This window comes from Lepisma saccharinum, chromosome 2 (assembly GCF_977018435.1).
Source record: "Lepisma saccharinum chromosome 2, izLepSacc3.1, whole genome shotgun sequence".
NCBI classification, from domain to species: domain Eukaryota; kingdom Metazoa; phylum Arthropoda; class Insecta; order Zygentoma; family Lepismatidae; genus Lepisma; species Lepisma saccharinum.
In genome coordinates, this window is record NC_139230.1 from 163,051,817 (window position 1) to 163,077,016 (window position 25,200).

At 41.7% G+C, this 25,200-nt stretch overlaps 2 protein-coding genes across 3 annotated transcripts in view; both read left to right on the plus strand.

Annotated features, from left to right (window-relative positions):
• Positions 1 to 25,200, plus strand: part of LOC145984555 (spermatogenesis-associated protein 1-like) — a 148,025-nt gene that overhangs the window by 104,221 nt on the left and 18,604 nt on the right. For both annotated transcript variants that reach the window (XM_083118204.1, XM_083118205.1), the window contains 2 exons: positions 19,951 to 20,121; positions 21,079 to 21,177. In XM_083118204.1, the coding sequence (XP_082974330.1) occupies positions 19,951 to 20,121; positions 21,079 to 21,177 (270 nt within the window). The remainder of the gene's footprint in view (positions 1 to 19,950; positions 20,122 to 21,078; positions 21,178 to 25,200) is intronic.
• On the plus strand, positions 12,429 to 13,691 carry LOC145984554 (uncharacterized). The gene is made up of 2 exons (XM_083118203.1): positions 12,429 to 13,210; positions 13,442 to 13,691. The coding sequence occupies exon 1, from the start codon at positions 12,440 to 12,442 to the stop codon at positions 13,205 to 13,207; it is 768 nt and encodes a 255-aa protein (XP_082974329.1). The 5' UTR covers positions 12,429 to 12,439; the 3' UTR covers positions 13,208 to 13,210; positions 13,442 to 13,691.

Consider the following 25,200-nt stretch of genomic DNA (forward strand, 5'->3'; position numbering starts at 1 on the left):
ATGTAAAGCTTAGGGCAACCAGATGACGAACGAAATTATTTAGGGACAAACAGGGCTGGTGCCTCTAGAGGAAAAGTTTGGCAGTGAACAGCCCCGTTGACCACTAACTTTTGTTGTTGCGTGTACCACAGCAGACGCTCGATGTGCACTGGAGCTTTCTTCTACTGCACACCATGCGGCAACGCTGTTGCCATAAGCCCCATACTGAACTCTTAAGTTGGGCTCGCTAATAATATATATATGTGGAAGGAAAAAAAAAATGTCTAGCATTTTTTCAACTTTTTTTCCTTCTGTTTCAGTGTGCTTTCCCCTACCAACCCCCCCAAAAAAATTTATCTGTATATATAAATAACAGAGGAAAAATGGAACCGCAACCAGGTCCCTCCGGTCTTTGCGGGAAAGTGGCATGTCGCAACTGTGGAAAATTAATTTCTAAACCTAATATTGCTAGGCATTTGAAAAAATGTCGTCTACCGGAACATGATGTCGTAGCCCCCCCGGCAAAGAAATCTCGCATTGATGCGCATGAATGCGGCGGTGCTTTGAATAAAAGTGCACGCATTATGACGTATAAATCTGGAGCTGACGAAAAATGTGACTCGAGCACCTTCCTCGACAATGTGAAATCTCTAGTAGTTGATCAATTACGGGATTGCATCGTTAATGTTGCAGTTAAAATTCATCTCGTCTTGACCCTGCTGTATGAGAAAGTTGTCTCGTCCGAGTCAAGCACTTTCAGCTTTTACGTAGGGTGCAAAGGCTTACATGAGAGCAATCACGACGATTTGGAGGAAATTGTGACACGGCTATTCGAGCACTTGGGACAAAAACAAGAAGAGTTTGAAGGTCGTGGAAGTGGATGGAGTCTTTGCGGTCGCAGCCACATGTTACAGCTTCGAGTCTGCAATTTCAAACCATTACGCAGCGCTCAAAAAAACAAAAAAACAAAAAAAAAGCAAAATGCAGTGTTGAACATAAAAAGTAATGATGCGAAGAGTTTCCTATGGTCTGTCATCGCCGCATTACACCCAGCTAATAATCACCCCCAACGTCTGTCCAATTACAGAGGATATGAGGGGGGATATGAGAATATGATGAGAGGAATTTCCTATCCTGTGCCCCTGAATAAGATCAATCAATTTTTAAAAAACTATAGAGAGGAAAAAAGAGAAGATCTCGATATTTCTGTGTTTGGGGTTGACGATTCCGGCAACATTCGTGTGTTAAGACCTGCGAGAAGCCAGAATAATGTAATTCGACTCTTGCTTGTAGATGGCCGTTACAGTTTGATACGGAATTTCTCACGATTAGTAGGAAGACAGATCAGCAAGGATCACGATAAGATCGAAATTTGCGATCGATGTTTGAGAATTTTTCGCGTGGGAAAGAAGACGAAAGAACAGCACAAGTGTTTTGGCTCCGTGACTGCAGAACCCGAAGATGTCATGCCGGAACCCGGAACCAAGATGAAATTTCAGAAACACCAGGCTCTTCTCCACCATCCCGCTGTCCTTTATGCCGACTTTGAAAGCTTCCAAGTTCCCATGACGTCTTGCAACCCTGATCCCTCTACCTCAAGCACAATCCAAATTTTTCACCACGAGCCTTGCAGTTTCTCCATCTACGGAGAAAAATTGAATGATGTCATCTTGTATTGCGGACCTGATGCGGCAAAACATTTTGTTAAGAAGATAGCGGAATGCGCGAAAGAACTTGCACCCAGCCTGAAAGGCTCTTACGTTTCTCCACCTGCTCTCACGACGGAACAACAGCGGAGACATGACACGGCGACAAGATGCGCGGAGTGTGACCAAGCTTTCACCCCCGAAAATCACAAGGTCGTACACCATGACCATCAGAATGGATTATTCCTGAGCACGATCTGTAATTCGTGCAATCTTAAGATTAAGGAGTCGCATTTCGTTGCCGTGTTTCTGCATTACACGGAGAAGTACGATACGCATCTGTTCGTCAAAGAGCTCTACAACATAACGACTCGAATCAGTATCATTCCGAGAACGAGTGAGAAGTACATCGCGGTGAGAGTGTGGATCCCTCTCGAAGAAGGAGGAAGTGTGGAAGTTAGAATCCTGGATTCGTACAATTTCCTGTCCTCCAGCCTGGCCACCCTTGCAGCTCAACTCGGCGACGAAGATCTTGTGGCCACCAAGCAAATGTGTTTTTCGGGAGGAGCTGAAAATTTGAATCTGTTGCGTCGCAAGGGCGTCTACACCTACGAGTACGTCAACGATTTCGACAAATTTGACGAGACGGAACTTCCACCCCGGGAGGCATTTTATTCCCATCTCACGGAGGACGTCTGTTCCGAAGAGGACTACGAACACGCCCGTAGTGTGTGGACGGCCTTCAATTGCCAAACTTTTCGTGATTATCACGACCTGTATTTGAAATTGGACGTGACTCTCCTCATGGACATTTTCGAGTCGTTTCGCAAGAGATGCATCTCGATCTACAAGTTGGATCCTGCGTATTTCTTCACGACGCCGGGATTGACTTGGGAATCGATGATGAAATACACCAACATGGGACTGGGACTCATCGCAGAGAAGGAACAGTATGCCTTCATGGAGAGTGCGATACGCGGTGGCATCGTCCAATGTCCCCGACGCCATGCTCAGGCAAACAATCCTCGTACGCCTGGTTACGATGCATCGAAGCCCAACACCTACATCGTCTACTGGGATGTCAACAACCTGTACGGCCACTCCATGTCCCAGTGTCTTCCCATCAGCGACTACGCGTGGATGACCAAAGAGGAACTCTCCTGCGAGGATTTTTTTCTCAACTGGAGCGAAGATAACGAATGGGGCTGTTTCTTGGAAGTGGATCTCGATTATCCCGAAACGCTTCACGAGAAACATCACGGATTCGCCCTGGCCCCCACCAAAGAGAAGCCACCTGGAGGATCATCGGAGCCAAAACTCATACTAAGCGTGGAGAACAAGAGGAATTACGTTGTGCACTACCGACTCCTTCAATTCTACGTGCGTCACGGCTTGCAGCTGAAGAAAATACACAGAGGATTGAAATTTAGGCAGAGCAGGTGGCTGGAACCATACATAGCCGAGAACACGCGACGCAGAGCGCAATCGACATCGCCTGCAGACAAGGATCTGTACAAACTGTTCAACAACGCCATCTACGGCAAGACGATGGAGAACGTGCGCAATTACATCGACGCAACGTTGGTCACGGACGAAAAGAAATTCGAAAAGATTGTCGCGTCCCCCTACTTCAAAAACTTCACCATTTTCGACGAGAATCTGGTATTCGTCGAGAAGAACAAGAAGCAAGTGATGCTCAACAAGCCGATTGCCATAGGTGCCACCGTCCTTGAACTATCAAAATTGCACATGTACCAATCGTACTACGACCAGTTTCAACTCTTTTACGGAGATAACATCCAAATATGCTACATTGACACGGATAGCTTCATTTTTCTAATCCAAACACCAAGCCTCGAACGTGATCTGAGTTCGATGAAGCATCTTTTTGATTTCAGTAACTTACCATCAGGCCATCACTTGCATTCGACGGAAAACAAAATGATCATAGGAAAGTTCAAAGACGAAGCGGCTGGTAATTACATCAGCGAATTTGCGGGGCTTCGTGCCAAAATGTACTGCGTCAAGATTGCAGATAAGAAAGAGATCAAGAAAGCGAAAGGGGTAGGAAGAACAAGTACTGCTAAATTCAACATGAAAGACTACAAAGAATGCCTTTTTCATGGTGAAAAAAAACTCAGCACAGATCATCGCATTGCGAATACTTTACACGAACTGTACACGACGCGCGTAACCAAGGTCGCATTGGATGCAAGGGACAACAAGTTGCGTGTTCTCGATTGTCAAATACATACCAGAGAGTGGGGCCACTGCAATGGAAGCGATAAATGTGACGTGTGTTAACTGTAACCCCATAGCCATGAAGTTCGCTGTGTTTTTTGCTATTTTTCAAAAAACAGACGGAGGAAAAAAAAAATGAAAGGGGAGCCCTCGGGCGATGAAAAGTTGCAAGTTGTAATTATGTCGTTAAGGCTCGCTCTAAACACGAGGCTCATTAAATTCAACTCTTACTTTTTTCTTCTTCATAATTACATGTTCTCGAGCTTTTTGAATTGCATCGCCGCAGATAAAATCTTCTCTTCTCTTCTCTTTATTCGATCTATGAAGGGGCACAGCATGTAGAAATTTAATTTAAATAACAGGAACAATGAATCTTTTCGGTTTTCGCAAACAGACCATTATGGAAACTGCACCAATAAATTCCAATAACCTCTTACCTTCCGTGTTAACTAAACTCAATGGTCTACTCATCGTTCACCTTAACAGCATTTGGACAAAACTGGATGACGATGTGGGCAAGATGTTTTACGTTTTTAATAACAATTTACATTTTTACAAAATTCCGATCGATGGAAAACTTCAAATCACCGTGAATCCGGAAAACGTAGGCGAAATCAAAATATCTACCGGCAAGAACATTTTTCGAATCAAGCACGACAAGATGCTTTCTAACATTACTTACGATGTTTCTGCAGGAGATTGTTTATACGTGGAACTCCTAGGAGATTACGACAAACTCATTCCTCTCTTCGTAGAATTACGAATCGTCTATCCTATTATAAATAACCGTTAACCAAAAATGCCTAACGACATTTTCGGCAACACCAAGCGTGTAGACCACGCAGAAGAGATTCTCATGCTCGACGTCCGAATTAAAAAGTTGAGGAGCGATTTGATCGCTTTGCAGGAGACCTTAAACAAAAGTTTAGAGTCGGAGATCGCTACGCTCCAAACGCAATGTCTCGACCCCATTCTGAAAATCGATTCCGAACTGAAAACGCTCATAAAAAATTATGTCGACGTACCTTCTTACGACAACGTTCAAAATATACAGTTGAGCGTGGATAAGCTTCAAAATGATTTGGCCAAATTACAACAATTTCAATCGAAAAATGAAGATTTGGAAAAATTGAAACTCGAAATCGAAGAACGAACTTCGGCAATCGAAAAGAATTTCTCTGAACTTCAAACCGTCGTGAAGGATATTGATGTAGAACGCTTGCATGTTGTTGTTTCCAAATTACAAGAAGAATTCGCCGGCACGTTGGAAGAAATTAAATCCAAGTTACAGACTTTGGAAGATACCATGACGAACCTACCATCGTCAGACGAACTGCAGGTCATCAGCAAAAGCGTCGCGAACATAAAAATTCAATTGGAGGCTTATCAAGATTTCGAACACATTCAAACCACCATCGCTACGCTTCAGGCGTCTCTGGAGTTGATCAACGAAGAAATTAAAAATATTCACGCTGAAGCCAGTGCGTTGACGAGCATACAAGACACGTTGAGCACGGTTCAGCAGAAGATCGAATATTTAGAAAATTTGAACATCGAAACAAATCTTGCTCATTTTCATCACGTACTGGACAACATACAGGGTGACTTGGAATCGTTACGGACAAGCGTACCTTCGAGCGAAGATTTGGAAAAATTGAAATCGGCGGTGAGGGCACTATCCGATTCGAGCGACATCAAAAGTTCATTGAGCGATCTCGAGAGTAGGGTGGCCAATCTCCCCACCTCAAAAGAATTACACGCTTTGAAAAGGAACATATCACGTATGCTGAAACGACTAGAAACAGAAACGGCGAACGTGGAACAGATTCGAGACGAACTTGCTTCGCTGGTGTCGACGCTACCCACTTCGCAGAGCGTCGCCGACCTTCACACGCAGTTTACCGAAATGCGAAGCATCGTGAACGATCTTACCGAGAAAAGCTCGAAATTGAATCAAGTCGAGAACCTTCAGAGTATCGTCGTCAACATCAGAGATCAAGTTGGAGTGCTGGAATCCACGCAGGAATCGACGCTGGCCTCTTTCGGTGCCAAATTACAAGAACTCAACGAAAACTTCAAGCAGTTGAACGTGGAAGTGAAAATCAAACCGTCATTTTCTACAGTAACAGATACCATCGTCGAATATTTGTTGCCCGTACAAAATACACTGGGACAGCTTCACAGCAACCTCGTTAGCGTCGATACTAAATTCGCTAAACTGCATTCTCTGCAAGCCATCGAAATCAACAGCGTACCCAATCAACAGAGAATCTCCACGTTCGTCGAAGGTAACAAACTGTACATGTTACATCCTTATCATCCGTACTACAAGTTTCTCCTCGATGGTACAATTCAGATAAACGAATTTTCGTACTGGTCTCACGGCAGAAAAGCTAGCGTTCCCACCATGACCTTGATATCGAATCGTGGTGTTCAGAAAGCAGGAAACATTCCTCTGGCACGTTGGAACGAAACGCGCAACATATATGAAATACACGAAGACGAAGATCTCACCGTTTTCGACGTGAGTGCCGGCGATAAGCTGATCATTCAAAACACGAGCGAAGTGCCACCCTCTTTGAATCCCATCACGCTGGTGCTTCTCTTCAAACGTAATCTCTAAAAAATGTCTAGGCAAGCCATCGTCGAAGAATTGCATAAACCTGCACGCCGCAACTACAAACGTTTAGCTGTGGTAACCAAGGGAATCGATGACCTCTGGCAAAGTGACCTCGTGGAGATGAGTAGCGGCAATCTAAAAAATGTGCATAAATTGAACAAGGGTAACAAGTACCTCCTCACCGTCATAGACACGTTTTCGAAATTCGCATGGGCTCTACCTTTGAAAGCCAAAACAGGAACGTGCGTCACGGAAGCATTCAAGACAATTTTTCGCGAAAGCGACAGACGACCTCGGTTTTTGCAAACGGACAAGGGGAAGGAATTTTACAATGCCGTATTCCAAAAGTTTATTCGGAAACACGACATTCGACATTATTCAACCTTCAGTCACATCAAAGCCAGCATCGTGGAAAGATTTAATCGAACCTTGAAAACACACATGTGGAAACGATTCACACTTCGAGGAAATTACAAATGGGTCGACATACTGCCGGAACTCGTCGACACTTATAATAATACGGTACACAGAACAATAGGCATGAAGCCAGCTGACGTTACGAAATCTGACGAGCAGCGTTTAATTTCTACAGTTTACTGTCCAAAGTACACTCCCACGACTACCAAGAAATCAAAATTCAAAATTGGAGACCAGGTGAGGATCAGCAAATTCAAACGCACCTTCGAGAAGGGGTTCACAAAAAATTGGAGCACGGAACTTTTTACGGTGGTTCGAGTTTTACCCGGAAACCGACACACGTATATAATAAAAGATAGTAGCGGTGAGATTTTGAAAGGAAGATTTTACGAAGAGGAACTCTCTAAAACAAAACATCCCGACACGTACCTCATCGAGAAAGTATTGCGTAGAAAAGGCAACAAACTGTTTGTCAAATGGCTGGGACTTCCAGAAAAAAGTTGGATCAACGCGAACGAAGTAATCTTGTGAGTACGTGGAACGTGGTGAAGCGTCTACCGGATTCGGAAAGTCAAACGAAAAAAAAGAACGGTGAGTTGCTTCCCGACAGCATCCGCTGTCTGATCGTAGGTCCTTCAGAGTGTGGGAAAACAACACTGCTCGTGGACAATTTTCTCCTCGCACCGAATTGGTTAGATTGGAAGAACAGGCACCTCTACGTATTTTCGAAAAGTTTGGAGCAAGCGAAATACCAGCAACTGATGAAACTGTACGATGGTCTGGACATTGCAACGTTCTCTTCGGAAATAAAACCACTCGACGATTGTCGTGAAAATTCAGTTGTTGTGTTCGACGATGTTATCCTGGAAAATCAAAATGAAATTCGCAATTTTTTCACGCAAGGTCGTCACAAAGGAATAGATTGCTTCTTCCTAGCTCAAACGTTTTCCAAAATTCCAAAACAGTTAGTACGCGACAACGCTAATTTCATATGTTTGTTTCGTCAAGATCACACCAACCTCAAGCACGCGTACGATGACTACGTAGGCGGAGACATGAACTACAATCAATTTTCGGAACGCTGCTGCTCCCACTGTTGGAACAGTGACGATTTCGGATTCGCGACGATCGACATGACGAGAAAACCCAACGACGGAAAATACAGAAACAAAATCAACGACTTTCTAAACGTTGCAACGTTGTGAGAAACGACGTGTATAAATAACGATATGACGAAACGAAAAATCGAAGACGAAAATCTCAAGCTTCGCGATTACCTCGCGAAACGCTTCAAAGGTTGGAAATCCGAGAATCGCGGATTCTACGAAGAGAAGAAACGTCAAGATCAACCTGTGATCGACGCCATCAGCGATCTAGGTAAAGAAATTAAAGGTGTCACGGAACAAAATAAAAATTTGATCAACGAACTCGTACCACTTGCAGCTAAAAGTTACACCGTACCCACGCCCATTTCGAGCATTCCTTCGACGCCGTTCGAACTGAAGGACGTACCGGCACGACGTCGAGCCATAGGTAGCACGCCGTCGTCTTTGGATAAGATTGAGTTAGGACCTTTGGCACGAGACTACCTGAGCACGGGAAAATTCGACAAAGATGAAGTGTTCGGATTGTATCCGAGCATGGAGAGCAACGAAGGCGGCGGTGTGGTTTGGAAGATTGGAAAATCGAAGGTGAGCTTCGAAGGCAACGACATTAAAGTTAATTTAGGCGAGAAGGATAGTTGGAACAGGTATCCGGGTACGGTGGGACTGTGGGAACTCGTTGCCAAAAAGCAGCCGAAAGATTACACTGACGAAGATTACCAGAGTTACAAGGAAATTTTGATCATGACGGATGCCTTATACCAGAACAACGACGCCTCGCAGAATAGGGTGAAATCGAGCAGCGGCGAGAAGTACAGAAATCTCATCAAACCGATTTGGAACCAGGTGAAAACAGGCAGCGGCGTCAAACTCTACAACACCCTGCCCAAAGAGTTTGTGTGGGTGGACGACGTGCGCAAGCTCATAGACCGATTGTTGGTTATTGCAGGAGAGGAGAATGCAGGCAATCGTAATTTCTACAACGAGAAGGTAGGAATTGTGGACATGATCAGCACAAAACTTTCCAACTTCATCGTGAACAACGACAAGGGCATAGGTTACCTCATTAAAATTATCAACACGCTGCCTCCGAGATTCTGGAACGTGGCCGAAGGAAAGGGACTCGTGAACGACATCATCAACAAGTTACCTTTCGAGATGCATTTACCCGGCTACCAGTTCTGCGGACCGGGTACCAAACTCGAGAAAAGATTGGAGAGAGGAGACAAGGGTGTGAATCCGTTGGACGCCGCATGCAAAGATCACGACATTGCCTACAACACCACTCGCACCGATCTGAATGCACGTCACGAAGCAGACAGAAAGTTAGAGCACGCAGCTTTCGAAAGATTCGTTAGTAGAGACGCTTCGCTGGGAGAAAGAGTTGCAGCACTGGGCACCACCATCGCCATGAACACGAAACAAAAATTTGGATGGGGTGTATAAATAAATAACATACAGTAAAAAAAAAAAATAATAACAACATGTCTTGCATAACCGATTTGCCGCACGAACTGCTATGTAAAATATTCAAACACGCTTGCGAGGATGTAGGGAAACTTTTACACGTAGCAAAAACAACTCCGAAATTTCGTATCCCTTGTGAAATGCTTATCAAGGACCATCTTCGGGAGATCAGTGGAATGAGGAGCGGTGATCTTGACACTCTTCTTTCGGTTGCGGGGGAAAAATTAAACGATAGGTTAGACGAACTGCACGAGACGAGACAGGGGAGAAGACGATATACTGATGATTGGTGTAAGTCCAAACAGGAAACTGAAGAAATCATCACGCACATCATTGCGTTTTCCGAAGCACGAACTTTCTTCCTCTAACGCACACACACAAAAAAAATCTTCGATACAAATCGTGAAAAAAAATATATATATAAATAACACACATCGTGAAAAAAATCTTCGGTATATATAAATAACACACATCGTGAAAAAAAAACTAAATTTCTCTAACACACACACTGAAAATTTCTCTTCGATATGACAACTGAAAAAATGAGTGACCTCCAAGCATTAAAACAAATGCTAAATTTGTCAGTAGAGTATGTAAAAATTCGGGAATTGGAAGTGGACAAACCTTACACGATAACTTCCGGTTCAATTGTTTCTACCCAGTATGGTCCCAAGGCGCGTCTGTTGCTCAACGCACAATACAGTCTATTTTTACCAGATCGATACGCTGACATGTTATCCAACGAGAAGCTAGCTATTTTAATCGAGAACAAAACTCGAATCGTGTACAAGGGTACAAAAGAACTTCTTGGTAAAAAAACAAAGCACGTAATAGAATTTGTGTAACGACTCTGCGCGAAGTATATCCTTGAAAAAAATTACACGGAACAAAAAAATCTCAGAATATTTATATATAAATAACATACCAAAAAAAATTACACAAAACAAAAAATCTCAAAACATATATATAAATAACATATCGTGAAGATAACATATAGAGCATCAACATGAAGCCCAAAGGTGTCGTGTACCAGATACCATACTCCAATCTGAAAAATCTAGGTGCCCTCGATGGGTTACTCACCAAGAAACAACGTGAGAAGAAACGTTCTTGCTTGACGAAAGGACACGGAATGAAATTACTTCTCAGCACACCTCAATTGAAACGCTTGCAGCGTTCGCGGAAACAGCAAAAGATTGGAGGTTTCATATTCAGCATCCCAGCCATCCTGGCAGCATTGGGGGCCGTTGGAAGTTTGGCCGGCGGTAGCGCCGCCATCGCGAAAACCGTCATCGACTCGAAGAAGAACAAGGCAGAATTGGAAGAACAGAAACGTCACAACCTGGTTATGGAGAAGAAGGGGAAAGGTATAACCAAAAAACAAAAAAGCAACCTCGATGCTTTGAAGAAATATAAAAAAAAGAAGAAGCCCTGTCCAACTTCGATATTGAATCTCTGATCGAACTGTTGGGAATAAAGAACTTCAGGGGTGTTTTCATGTCCGATTCTCTACCCTCTGCTGTGAAGAAAAAGGAGTATGGGGTGGTCAACCTGGACAGTTACAAAAATCCTGGTACACATTGGATATGCTACCTCAAAATTGACGATAACAATGCATTTGTTTTCGATTCGTTCGGTGGCACACCACCTGCCAGGTTGGTGAAGTATCTCAGTGTTGCCAACCTCTACTACAATGACAAACGCGTCCAGGGTTTCACCGATGTTAACTGCGGCCACCTATGCCTTTCCGTTCTCGCATACATGTCTAAAATAAATAACCCGTCGGTGGAATATTTTCAGAAAGCATTGTGGAACCTGAAACACGATGGGCGTGTTCCATCTCACGAGCGAATCTTCGATCCTGAAACTCACGCTGCACGACGACATCGTCTATCCTAAATCCGTAGCTCTGCGTGCATTCTACAGCATGTACCTCATACCTAACGTCACGCAGCACAACAACAAAATTAGCGTCGGAAGCGAACACATCGTCGTCACGCCAGGCCAATACAATCTTTCCACTTTGCAAGCTCAGTTACCCAAAGGCACGTACCTTTCTCAAAATTCGGTCACGCACAGAGTGGAAATCGTGTCGGCGACGGAGACCGTGGACCTGGGCACCATGGGAGAACTTTTAGGTTTCGAGAACGACACCAAACTCGAAGCCGGCATCAAACACACGGCAACCAACATTCCTAAATTTCTAGCCATAGAAACTCTAAACGTTCACTGCAACGTAGCAGAAGGCATGATCACGAAATCTTCGGACGGATTGTTAGGAAGTCACAAGCAGACGGGAATCATAGCCACGTTCAAACCCAGTTCCGAATTCATGGAACCGATCATCTACACGCCCTCTTCGCCGATCTATTTTCCAGTATGTCGCAACCGCATAGACGACATAGAGTTGGTGGTGACAAACGAGAAAGGAGACGTGGTGGATTTCGCAGGTGCAACAACCACTGCCATCGTGGAGATCAACATATAATAAATAACACGCATAGAGAAAAATGGAGCAAATCGAAAGTTACGAATTGCAATCTTTCCCTCCCAACCGTCGCACGTTCGCCAATCTCAACGAAGCGAACAGGGAGATCGAATACGACGTGGACGTAGGCGACGGGTTCGTTCATCCTCACAGAGCGGACCTCTACCTTCAATTCGACGTGGTGAAGAAAGAAAGCGGAGACGCATTTCCACCCAATGCAAATTTGATACTCGTGGACAACTTCGTGCCTCACCTATTCTCGCAGGTGGAGGTGAGGAAACACAACACCGTCATAGACAGAATAGACTATCCAGGCATCACGTCGACGGCAGTGGGAACATTGAAATTATCCAAAACGGACGCAGCATACTACCAGGCGGGAGGATTCGAAGCGGGGACCAAAATATCGACTAGAAGTCACACGGTGCTTTTTCCCATGCGTCTGCTGCCGGGATTCTTCTCGGACTACAAGGAGATCATGTGGAAGGGAGGATTGCGCGTCACGTTTCGAAGAGCGGCCAACGACAACAACGCACTGATGCGATACACCAACTTGAACGCCGACAGCACGCCGATAGCCAACACATTACCTGAAGCAGCCAAGTGCGTCATCCGGAGCATGGAATTGAGAATGCCGATCGTGGAATACGAAACAAACTACGCCCTCAAGTACAAAGCGGAGATCTTGAAGAGTCCGCAGGTACTGATTCACTTTCACGGTTACCAGTGCGTGCAGAAGATGGCGTCGGGGAGTCACATGGAATTCGACGTGACGACACAGTTCAACAACATACAGTTCGACATGCCAGATTTCGTCGTAGTGCTCTTTCAAACCGGTCGCGATAACAACCAGGAAAAAAATTCCAGCAAATTCGACGACTGCAAGATCAAAAACATTTATCTCAAGAATGGACGCAACGAAGTCTTCCCGCGCGAGAATTACAACCTCGACATGACCAAAGACGATTACCTCAAACTTTACGAAGCTTACACCTCTTTCAAACGCGTGACCGAGGGAAGCATGGACATGTACTACACGCCCAGCGAATTCAAAACCCGCAGACCCATGTTCGTCATCAATACCACGAAGAGGAAGCAGGTGGTGGTCAACGATCGAACCAACATCAAGGTCGTCTGCGAGTTCAACAGTCCGTTGCCCGAGGACACCGTATGCAGTGTGATCCTGGTCGCCGAGAAGTCCTTCGTCCACGACGTGAAGAACGAGAGGGTCACAGAGCAGTTTTAACAGGTTTTTAACATCTTTTTCTTGCACAATAAGAAATTTTTGTACTAGCACAATCAGTTTCAATGGCACAATACGAAAATTTCACTAGTTCAAGATCAATTACAATATCAATTTCATCAGTTACAATATCTTTTTTGCACTATAGCACAAAACAATCAGAAAATTTGCACAAAAATTTTGTTGTTGGTGTTTTTACATGAGAAAATTAACAATAAAATTTTTTTATCGTTTCAGATGCTGTCAAACATCAAAAACACATACACATACACATACACACACACTAAAAAATAAGCATGCAACTTTATTTGTAACACACACATACATTCTCCATCTTCATCAAGAAAATATTATAATAAACATAATTATTTTTATCTATATCTCACAATAAAACTCTATATCCAAAAATATTACAACATCAAAATAACACTAGAGTCGTTAGTACACGTTGCATGCATTACGGAGGTCCTCTGTAGGGTTTCATGGAAGTTTGGGGGAAAAAAAAAAAACACGTGAAACTCTACAGAGGTGCGGCTATCTAGAACCGCAGCCATTAGAACCTTTTTGGGTTGGGCACCACGCACCCTGGCGGGGTTAGGGGCCAGGCATCCTAAAAACAACAATTATTATTTGTTTTTGCTTGGGTCACAATACGAAAATAATAAGAAGCGCCAGCGCGCGCGCGTGTGGCACATCGTTCCCGAGAGAGGTTTACAAAGGTCACGATATACAAACATTGGTGACCGGGACTTTTGAGGTTTTGGCGAACGCCAAATGAGTAAAATAAATTTTTGATGTTTTGGTGCCGTTTTCTTCGTTGCGAAACATCGTCAGCGTAATAAATAAGGCGCGCGCGCGTGTGTGTGGCACATCGTTCCCGAGAGAGGTTTACAAAGGTCACGATATACAAACATTGGTGTCCCCGAGACTTGGAAGATTACGATAAGGTGCATAAGATGAGAGGATGAGAGGATGAGAGGATGAGAGGATGAGAAGATGAGAAGATGAGAAGATGAGAGGATGAGAGGATGAGAGCTCATCTTTCACTCATCACTGCTTTTCTGCGCCGTGAAACATCGTCAGCGTAATAAATGAGGCGCAAAACAGGGAGAGAAAGTGAGTTTTTGAGGTTTTTGTGGTCGTTTGGTCAAGAAATCAGAATTGGCCTCAAAGGCATATTTACTATCTACTATCAAATCAGGCTAGAATTTCACGAGAAATGAAGTGACGAAGGATTTTCCAACATATATTTAACCAGCAAAAATTTATTACTGCATGCTTGTAACCATTTTCTCCTTTTCGAGGTGTTAAAAACAAAGCATTGCAATGCTCCTAACGTGTTAGGAACTCATCGAGATCACGCTGACATCTTGGGAGAGAAAGAAGTATACGCACCATTGCATATGATTTTAATCAGCTACATTCACCAAATACTTGAATAGTGAAGAATATTGGGAAAAGTATCTCAAACAATTACGTGACACTTCCTTTGGAATGAAAAATTCTTCAGCGACGAGGCAAATTTTTATGTTCACGGTGAAGTTAATAAAAATAATATGCAATATCTGTGATTTGCTCAGTCGAATGGTTGTTGCTGGTAAGCTAATTATGTGGTATAATGTATAGCGAACGGAAATGGTTGGTCCATATTCAACAACGGAACCTTAAATGGTGAGGGCTTCTTGGATTTGTTAAGTGAACAGTTTTTTTCACCCTTGCTTACGGGATATGGCACTTTTCGAGAGTTTTGAAACAGGACAGAGTGTGAACACACAATGTAGACATTTTCGCAGTTTCTTCATGGTAATTTTCTAGGTAGATTGATGGGCACACGGGGATCTATTAAAAGGCCTGCACATTCCCCAGATCTAACATCTTAGGAGGACTTTTACCTTCAGAAACATTTGAAGAGAATGGTGCATGCACTAAAATCCCTGATATTGACCATCTGAGAGAAGGCATAGTTGCTGCTTGCGATGTTGTTGCACATGCAACATTACCAAATGTTCTATGCGAGTGTGAGAGACGTCAACGAGTGTGCCCACAGGAACATTGACAACATTATAATGTGCATATATCGTAAGTGAAAGATATGTGTATAAATTTTTGCTGGTTAAATATATGTTGGAAAATCCTTCGTCACTTCATTTCTCGTGAAATTCTAGCCTGATTTGATATATCACATAACCCCCTTTCCTTTGAAATTTTTGCGTTCAATTCAATATGGCGGTCAACAATATGCCGGATCTGCGCTTGACACACACGGCTAGGTATCTCCCTGTGCCTAACCTATTTCTTTCATGACCAATTATACCCAGGATAACTCCTTCACATTTTGTAGGGAGTGTTAAGGGACATTTGACTCTTCATAGTTCATGTATTGGGGCTTTTATCAGTCACAGAGTTACACATATTATTTTGTATCTTCTGATCCCATTGCAGTCCCAGAATGATTTTTTGGTATGTTTTAGAGTATGGTATGAGGGACCAAATATATTTTTTTCACGATTTTTGGTGATGACATGTTTTGAGATATTCAAGGTCAAAGGTCAAGGTCACGTGACAAAATTATATTTTTATCCAAAGGTAGGCTTGTTATATATCACTGGAAAGCTTATTCAGTTACCTGTACAATAAGCTTTATTTGAAATTCCTAGGCAAAATAGGGGCGGAGTTACAGCAGATTTAGTATAGCTAAGCGGGCTCAAAAAGGGCAATTTATGCTAACTTTGACCTTGAATAATTTAACAATTACAAGAGGCACGACACTAAAAAAATTTATACTTACTAAGTTCCATGCATAGTTTCAATTCCCCAAATTTCATGAAAATCGGAGATGGTCAGGTCAAAGGCTGTGCTGATTTCGCATGGAATGACTCTATAGTCTCAACCTTTTCCTTCGGATAATGCATTTATGACTGCACGCACATCGTATTTGATGAATTTGCATAAAAACAAGAATTCGTAACATTTGTAATAGATATTTATACTTCACAGGATGCCTAGTCCATCTCGTATCACATAAAATAAATTTTCGCTATCCAACAGAAATAATAAATGTAACTGACAACCATGAATCTTTGTTTGCATGGTTGCATACATGTAGGACAGAAAAAACATTAGTAGCATCCAAACGATCAAAACAAAAAATCGAAATCTGTTTTTAAGTCCACTCTGTCCTCAGATAAGCTATGGGACTGGACATACCGGGGATCGAACCCGCGACCCCTTGATTACAAGGCAACAGCATTACTACTACACCATGGGGAAGCTCAAAATGAGCAACATGTCATTAACAAAAGTTGTTGGTTTTCATGCTCTATATGCCATGTGAAAATTTATAGTGATGTAGTACAGCGACATCCTGCATCCCCTTCCTATGCGTGCACGCGCACACACTATATACTTAAGAGGGATAAAATAACATGTGAAATGTAAATATACAGGGTGTCGCAAAACTCTTTCAACAACGCTTGGGTGCTTGTAGATATCATAAAAAAGTAACTTTTCCCTATAAAGTTTACCTCGAAAGCGCTTAGTTTCTGCGCTATGAGTGTTTAAAATCTATCCTGTACGTATGCAACCCAACACAGCAAACGCTTGCTCTGACATAACTACCAGGGGCGCGTGGCAGGGTTGCCACTAGCGTTCCTCGTTAAGAGATACGACTTGAAAACAACAACGTGGGAGTCTTGCCTGAGCAAAATCCAAAACAATAATGATACTTGCGATGTTGTAAGAAGCATTGACAGTATTTATAAACTGACCAAGACAAGTAATGGGCAGACTGAAATTCTAGATTGCTCATTCTAAAATATCTCCATAATTGATTGATTGATTTGGTATATTTTAATTCGCTTTTCTGCCAACTTTTGCTAATCGTGAAGCTGAGCATGATATGATGATATAACAAATAACACCAATGTCTAGACCAGGATTTAAACCCGAGACACCTGGCGTGATAGCGACACGTGAAATAGGGGAAATCCCCGAACGAACAAATGTAAGCATGATGTGTTTGCTGCCTCGTTTCGAACACGCAGACTGTAATGTTAATACAATTTATTTGAAAATTATTCCTATCTGTGCTAGCGTTATTGCTAATCATGTTCGTCTCATAAGGAAATCATTGCAAGGCTCTTTTAACTTAATGATTGATTGATTCATTGATTGATTGATTTGCTTTACTTTACTTCGCTTTTTGTGCCACTTTTGGCTAATTTGCGCAGATGGGGATGAGTGATGATATGATGAAATTGATGAATGGACACTCACAAACATCCATACCCAAGCCTGGATTCGAATCCAAGACCCCTGGCATCGTAGCGCGATGTTCTAACCACTCCGCCACGGGGGCCGACTTTCAATTTAATGAAAAACGTCGTTTAGACATGAATAAATTCACACATTAAAACTAGTGCTTATTAAGAACCAAAGCCAAGAAATGCATATTTATATCAAGCGCTGAACTGTAAAGGGTCTCGTATTGCACATTTGCGTATTATTTACATTTGTTCGTTCGTATATTTTTCCTATCTCACGTGACCCTTGCAATTGTTGATATTGCATGATATACGAAACACTCCGTGGTGACGTGGTTAGCACAGCTCGCTACGGCGCCAGCTGTCTCTGGTTTAAATCCTGGTCTAGAAATCGGTGTAATTTGTTATTTCATCATATCATTCTCATCTTCGCGATTAGCAAAGTTGGCAGAAAAGCGAAATAAAATAAACCAAATCAATCAATCAATTATGGAGATATTTTAGAATGAGTAATCTTGCATTTCAGTCTGCCCATTATTTGTCTTGGTCAGTTTGTAAATACTGTCAATGCTTCTTACAACATCTCAAGTATCATTAATGTTTTGGATTTTGCTCAGGCAAGACTCCCAAGTTTTTTTTTCAAAAAAACTCTGTACCTCTTCCAGAAAAAAAATCTAGATTTACCTATGGTTTGTCCCATCGCCCATTTCGTCACTTCATCATTCATCCTCATCGTCACGATTTACGATTTACTCAAGAGGTGAAAAAGCGATGTAATATAACCGAAATCGAAAGAGAGAATATTATATGTTATTTTCCTTGATCGAATTTACATTTTACTTTTTTCTAATTTATGTTGAATACTATCTTATTTTCTTCCTTTTTTAAATCTTCAAAAATTTCCTTTACTTCCAAGGATATATATCCTCTTTGTAATCAACTACATATTTGTGCTCAAGTGTATCTTTAGTGCCGAAGTGCGATATGCATGGAACTGTTGTTACTGAGGAAACAGTAAAGCATGGGCAAATCTAGAAACTGCTTTACTTCAGATTTTCTTCCATTTCACAACATGTAGACGATGGTCGCAGTGAGATAATTAAAACTTATAAAAAATTTCTGCCACTGTATAGATTTTGTCTTAGGATCAATGGAACAGGAATCCAGTAGACTAACCACTACCACACACGCCAAAGAGTGTCACTTAGAGTCATGCTTAAGATGGATAAAAGAAGCTGTGAAGTGTAAATATATATACACATTCTAAATATATTGCGTAAACTACACATAAATAATTGTTTGTAACAAAAATAAATATGAATGCAATTAGAATACTCAGTATAAATATGAAAATCAATTTGGTGTTTCTATCGGTTTCTATCGCACATAAAATTGAAATTCCTACGAGAATTGTGTCCTGAGCTCTCACAAATGGCTTTCCGTGCTACGGAACCGATTTTACCTTAAGTATGGTGAGTATCAAATCATCATCAAATAATGTTACTTCTTGTTCCTTATTTCTACTCATCAATGTATTAATTATTTCACAGTGTGATATTTTCTGGAACTAAAATCGCTCACTTTCCTTTCTCTCTCTCTCTCTCTCATACATAATACATACATCACCTAGAATCATCTACTAAAAACAAATATCTATGCATGTATATTCTGAAAAAACATAGAGTTATTTCATTCTCTCACAATAAATAGTCAGAAGAGGTACAGAGACAGAGAACAGAGTGTCTAGTGTGTCGTGATTTATCTATTTTTTCTCCACTGGTTAAGAGAAGCGTGCTGTATCATTCATTCCTTCTTCCTTACCTCTTTATTCTGTCGATTTCCTTCTTGTACACAATGAGTGAAAGAGGAATGCAGGAAAAGAAGAAACTATGCTTTCATTGCCAATGAAATAGTAGGAAATTATTTTTAAGGAGGGGGAATCTATTGCTTTCATTAAGTATTTTGTTGTTTGCGTGATTTTACCTTTTTATTCATTTGTGTGTTTCAAAAATATATATTGTGCTCTTCGAGACACTGACTCTATGTATATATAACACAACACCCCTTATATAAATGGGTTGTCTAGTTATGCATGTGCACCGCCACACCGTGGAGTGCTTTTGTAGCACATTGTAGGTACCTTGTTTCAAGTTTACCATTGTATAATATGTCCCGGGTTCGGTAATCAGTGGAGACACATTGCATAGTGATTTTGATTCCAGTATAAACTGTAGGTTCAGTCCTAATTACCCTAATTGAGCATAAAGTAGACTTGAAACAAAAAACTTTTTCTATTATATAAATGATATTGTTTAAATGAATATTCTTGCTTATCACATGTAACCATACATGATAGCTTTCTCGCTCGAAGACTCTTCGCTGCAATTTGGATTGTCTTCCAGAAACTTCAAAGCCCTATCAGGTGCTAAATAAACTTTATGGGTTCTAAATCCCAATTTTCTAAGTTTTTTGTTTCATTCACAGAGCCAACAAGCATGGAAGGAAAGGCTACTAGAAGCAAGACAAGCAGCTATACCACTTGAAGACTCTTGTCAAACATTACGCCTTGAATTAGATGCTGCTCATAGACAATTATTAGCAAACCTCGAAGGTCGAGAAGTTCCAATTCGTGTCCGTGATGGACCATCAAAAAAGGTAACCTAAATTTTCGACTACAAGCGCAACCATAAACATTACTGTTTTAGTGATTTAATTAATCATAAATTTGGTGTGTCTGAGGAAACTTGTGATAAGAAGACATCTACTGGTATGCGATTTAAAATCTCATTAATTACCTTTTAAATTTTACTTGTAGCGCATATTTTCATTACACGTATTCACAATGAAGTCAATACAGATATCTACAATCACGTGCATATGATTATTGTTAACAGTATATTATTACGTGGGTTGAAAATTTAATAGTGGCAACACTGCTGTATATACGCCATGAAACGGAACCGGTGACTCTCACTTATACCACATGTTAGTTTAATACCTACGCTATCTCCCAGTAAATGGACTCTTCCTTCCAACACTAGGTGCATGCGCAGTGACGAGAGGAATAGAGCATCGTTGAAGTTGGCGGTCTAAAGTTGTGTAGTCAGAACCTCAATAATGTGAAAGTTCTGGTGATTCTCGCCGTACCTCCAGGACAGACCGTCAATGCGCAGTATTACTGTTCGTTTTTGGAACAACCTGCGACCTGCATTGCAACCTGTGGCTGATTTGTTAGCTCGATGGGGCTGGCAGATGCTCTACCAGCCCCTGTAACTTTCATTTGATCCCTAAGATGAAGGGCATTCGCTTCCGAACTGTTCCAGAGATTCTTCAGGCAATAGACCGCTCCATTCAAACCATCAACAGAACAGGCGTTGCTACAGAAATACTACGACTTCTACATCGTTGGCAACGGTTGTACACAATGCTGGTGACTACATCGAAGGGCTGTAAAAGTTTCACAGAGGTGTCTCATTTGAGAATAAATAGTTGCCACTATTAAATTTCCAACCCATGTATAACAGTACCGAATATACTGTTAATGGTCAAATTGTTGAGAGGGCAATTAGTGCAGTGTGTTGTGTTTGTGATGCCTCATAATTTTCTTTCTAGGCCAACTACAAAATAACAGCTGCTCGACTTCAACATGAAATAAAAGATCTTCAGCAAAGAGTCAATAATGTTGAACTTAGACTTGACTCAGAAATGAAGGTAAGATAACTAAATTATCATTATGAAATTACAGTGTTACACAAGCATGAAGGTGTGTGAGTTTTTCTCATTTAAAATTTCACATACAGTTTACCAAATTTGGCATTTTATAACTTTTTACTGAAGAAACCTATCAAAAGCAAATCTTCGGAAAGTTATTTTTAAGACTAATTGTGTTAAGAGTTACGTTGCTGAAAATGTATCTCAGTTACAGTTACCGTAATTCAAACTTTTTTCATTTAAATTAAATTATAGCTCGTAAAACGTGTTGTATGTTTTAATTACAAGTGCGCTGTTCCAAATTTAACATTATTTCTCATTAAATTATAACAAACCTTACTGCAATACACGTTATGCTCATTGAACAGACACACAGTAGAGGTTTGCACGGCGGATATGACTTGCACAGAGGAAAAAACCGCTTAACTGTCCGTCACTGATATTTCGCTAAAAATAAAAACAGAATTGTTTCTGTCAAAAAGTGTTCCATATGAAAATTGTTTGAAATTAAGACATTTATCGAGGAATGTGTGGCTCTACCCTCTTTCTTATTTAAACTTTTCATGCCCAAATCCCCTCTTGGGGGCTAATATGAAAGTTGGAAATATAACCTGCAAAATGGTTTTCTATATACATTCGGACAGTGCCTTTCAAAGTTCATAAACTTTATTTATACTTCTATAATGTTAGCCCGTTCAAATATGCAAACTCAATCAAATCAGTAAACAGTTTTTGGGCAACCATTCAAGTATAGTCGCTACAATAAGAAAAACTTTAATTACAAAAGTCATTTGCATGTAATAAGCCTATCAAACGAAGTGTAACTCGACACTTTACATCGACACCGGTAGCTGAAAGTTCCTACCTCTAAACGGTTGCATGTCATGTGTATTGTATCTAAACATACATATGTACTTTTATCATATTAATTGACGCCCCTATTCTATCTTCTTGAACTAATCACGACCATTATGGATACCCAAATAGGGACATAAATGTGTGTGTGTTTATGTGTTCCATGGAAATATAAAACGATGACACATTATGTATTATAATGAGAAATTCTCCGGTCCCTTTGCCAGAGTGGATAGTGTGTCCCGTTACTACAACACTATACTTCATGAGGCCTTAAAAAGATCGCTTCGCGGGCTTGCAGCAGACGACAATATAGGGGTGTGTCTGCGAGAACCAATGAGGTCCGCGAATGAGCGAGCCCGGTTGCCACAGCTAGCTCGCTGCACCCTTCTGGAAGGGTGAGTGACCTCTGCCTCTTGCTACCTCGGCCTGTTTGTTCGGCTGAGGAGCAGACGACACGAGAGTATCGGCAACAGTGTGCGAGCGACGTCTGCTGTTAGCCCGCGAAGTGCTCTTTCTAAGGCCTCTCGCAGTACGCTGGGTAAGCAGTGACGGCGCCAGCCTGATATAAGTGAGGGGGAGGCTACATATTTCCTTTTAAAATTCTCTGGGGCTAACATAGGCGTAACTTGGGGCTTAACTTTCGGAGCGGCAGGGGGGGGGGGGAGAGAAATCGAAAAATTTTCCATCGCATAAAAATAGTGTCCAGGACAATTTTGCTAAATAACTGTTACATTTCAGAGAATAGATAGAGCACTCAACCTCCAGCTATCAATATGATTACCAAGGTAACACTTGATTTGCCGCAAACTAGAAAAATGTTCTTTCGCATTCGACTACTGTAGTTCATGGGGTGCGCATCATGCAATAACACAAAGCTTAGAAACGTTTCAACCATTGCAAGCAGCTACTGAAGGATTCTTATTTTGAGTTTCCTTTCTGCCTTCTTAGCGTGCCATAACTTTTGGCATCAGCTTCAATTTAAACTCTAAACTATCCATATCACAAAAGTAGTGAGCGGCGGCGATAGATTGTAGATTTTCATCGGTACTTTCTGAACTGAAAGGACTAACTCCAATTAACACATCGCTAACCTTGGTAAAGCTTTCCTTAATTTAGGAATTAGGTGATCAAGAGATGGAAAATGGATCCTAACTTCAATATCCTCTTCACGTGACTTTTGCTTTCACATGCTGGAATCGAAATTGGCTACTATGAGAATCGCTTTACAAACTCCATCTAATCAGTATATTCATCCTCGTCGTCACGATTAGTCCATGAAGATGAAACAAATGCGTAAAATGGTATAATAAAAATATGTCAGTATGGAAACATTTATTTCCAATGAGCATGTCTGTTTTATGTAAAAATACATATCTATAATCGTCACGATTAGTAAAAAATGACGGTTATTGATTGATTTGCTTCATTTTACTTCGCTTCTTGTGCCACTTTTGGCAAATTTGCGAAGATGGGGATGAGTGATGATGATATGATTAAAATTGATGAATGACACAAACATCCATGCCCAGGCCGGAATTCGAACCCCGGGACCCCTGGCGAGTCAAAAATGGCAGAGAGGTGAAGTTAAATAAACTAAATCTAGTCAAATCAAAATCAAAATATCTCTGTTGTTTCTTATCTCACCGCGTTTCGCATTCCAATGTCCTTGTGGCAATCTTCCTGATTCTGCATTTGTCTGGAAGAACGTCTGCTATGCAAAGTGTAATCCAGAGGCGTAATCAACGGTCAGGGCAGCTATGATAACACAGGCAGGTGGAGGCTCTTCGTGGCCTTGATCTATACCCTGTCCCAGCTAACTGTGGAGCAAGGCAGCGCATAGCGTCAGAGAAGCGAGGTAAATCTATTGGCCAGAGCGAAACAGTAGACACTGACGGGAAGGCTGGTAACTTCAGTCGCTTTCTCCCACTCCACGCAATTCTGTTCCTCTCACGTGTTCATTGGTGGAACCGTCTCGCGTCACTACTTGCGCAGAGGCTTGTTTTCGTTTGCCTGCTCCACAATTAGCTGGGACGGAGTATACGTTGTTCACTTTCGTTTCGTTCCTGGAAAAGAATTTCAACTCCCGGATTGAGAAAGAGAGAAGCCTTCAAGTCTTCAACACGAGAGGGATAGAATGCCAGAGATGTGAATGCGTATGTGAGGGAGAGACTATGTGTGTGTGTGTGTTTGAGAGAGAGAGAGAAAGAAAGAAAGAGAGAGCCAACTAAAGGTTTGGTCCACGTTATGTTGAGATAGGCTAATTGGGACTTGACCTTCAGTTTAAAGTGGTAACCGCACCATTGTGCAGTGTGCCTCCAACGGCGGCCAGGATGATGGAGTTCATAGACTATACTCTGTCCCGGGTATCTCTCGAGAAAGCGATCGAAAACAAGTCTCTGCGCAAGTAGTGACGCAAGACGGCTCCACCAATGAACACGTGAGAGGGAACGGGATTGCATGGAGAGAGGGGAGTGACTGCAGTTACCAGCCTTCGCAGCAGCGTGTACTGCTTCGCTCTACCGCTATGCGCGGCCTTGGTCCACAGATTCCGGGGATAGAGTATAGATTTGGAGGCGGGAATTTGGGTTGGGGTAGTGATGACTCGATCAGAATCAATTATTTCTGTAAAATCGTAAGAATAGTCAAGGTCGAAAATTGTAAATAATTCCGTCTGATGAAAATCCCGATATATCACTTTAAATCCCCATCGTCCCGGATGCCCGGAATAGTAATGGGTATACCCATTTATAGATGGAATATAGTGGGGAAAAATAGCCATACTCCTCCCCATATGGTCCCCTTTTTGGTAATTTCTGCGTAACACCTTTTTCTTACACTAGCATACAATACACAGAAATCAGATATTGTCTTGTTAGCTCATTCGTTTTGTGAATTGGCATGGGCACATTGATAAAATGTCAACTCAAATTTTCAATTAGTTCTTTTCTGCCTTTATCGAAGACCTTAGCATGTACAATATTGACAAATCACGTAAAGTTCGTTAAAGCTTGCAATCAGCTAAAAAGAATAATAGTTTCACGGATTTTTAAGGCGTTGCTTAGAAACTCTTCTAGTTGCAGATCTAATTCTAATTAGATTTTTAAAAATATATTTTTAAACATAATTAATGTGGCTGCATTTTATGCATCGTTATCGAGATTTATG

Bases quoted from the DNA above. Each gene is read 5' to 3' on its own strand.
- LOC145984554 (XM_083118203.1), top strand. From the start codon at position 12,440: ATGTGGAAGGGAGGATTGCGCGTCACGTTTCGAAGAGCGGCCAACGAC.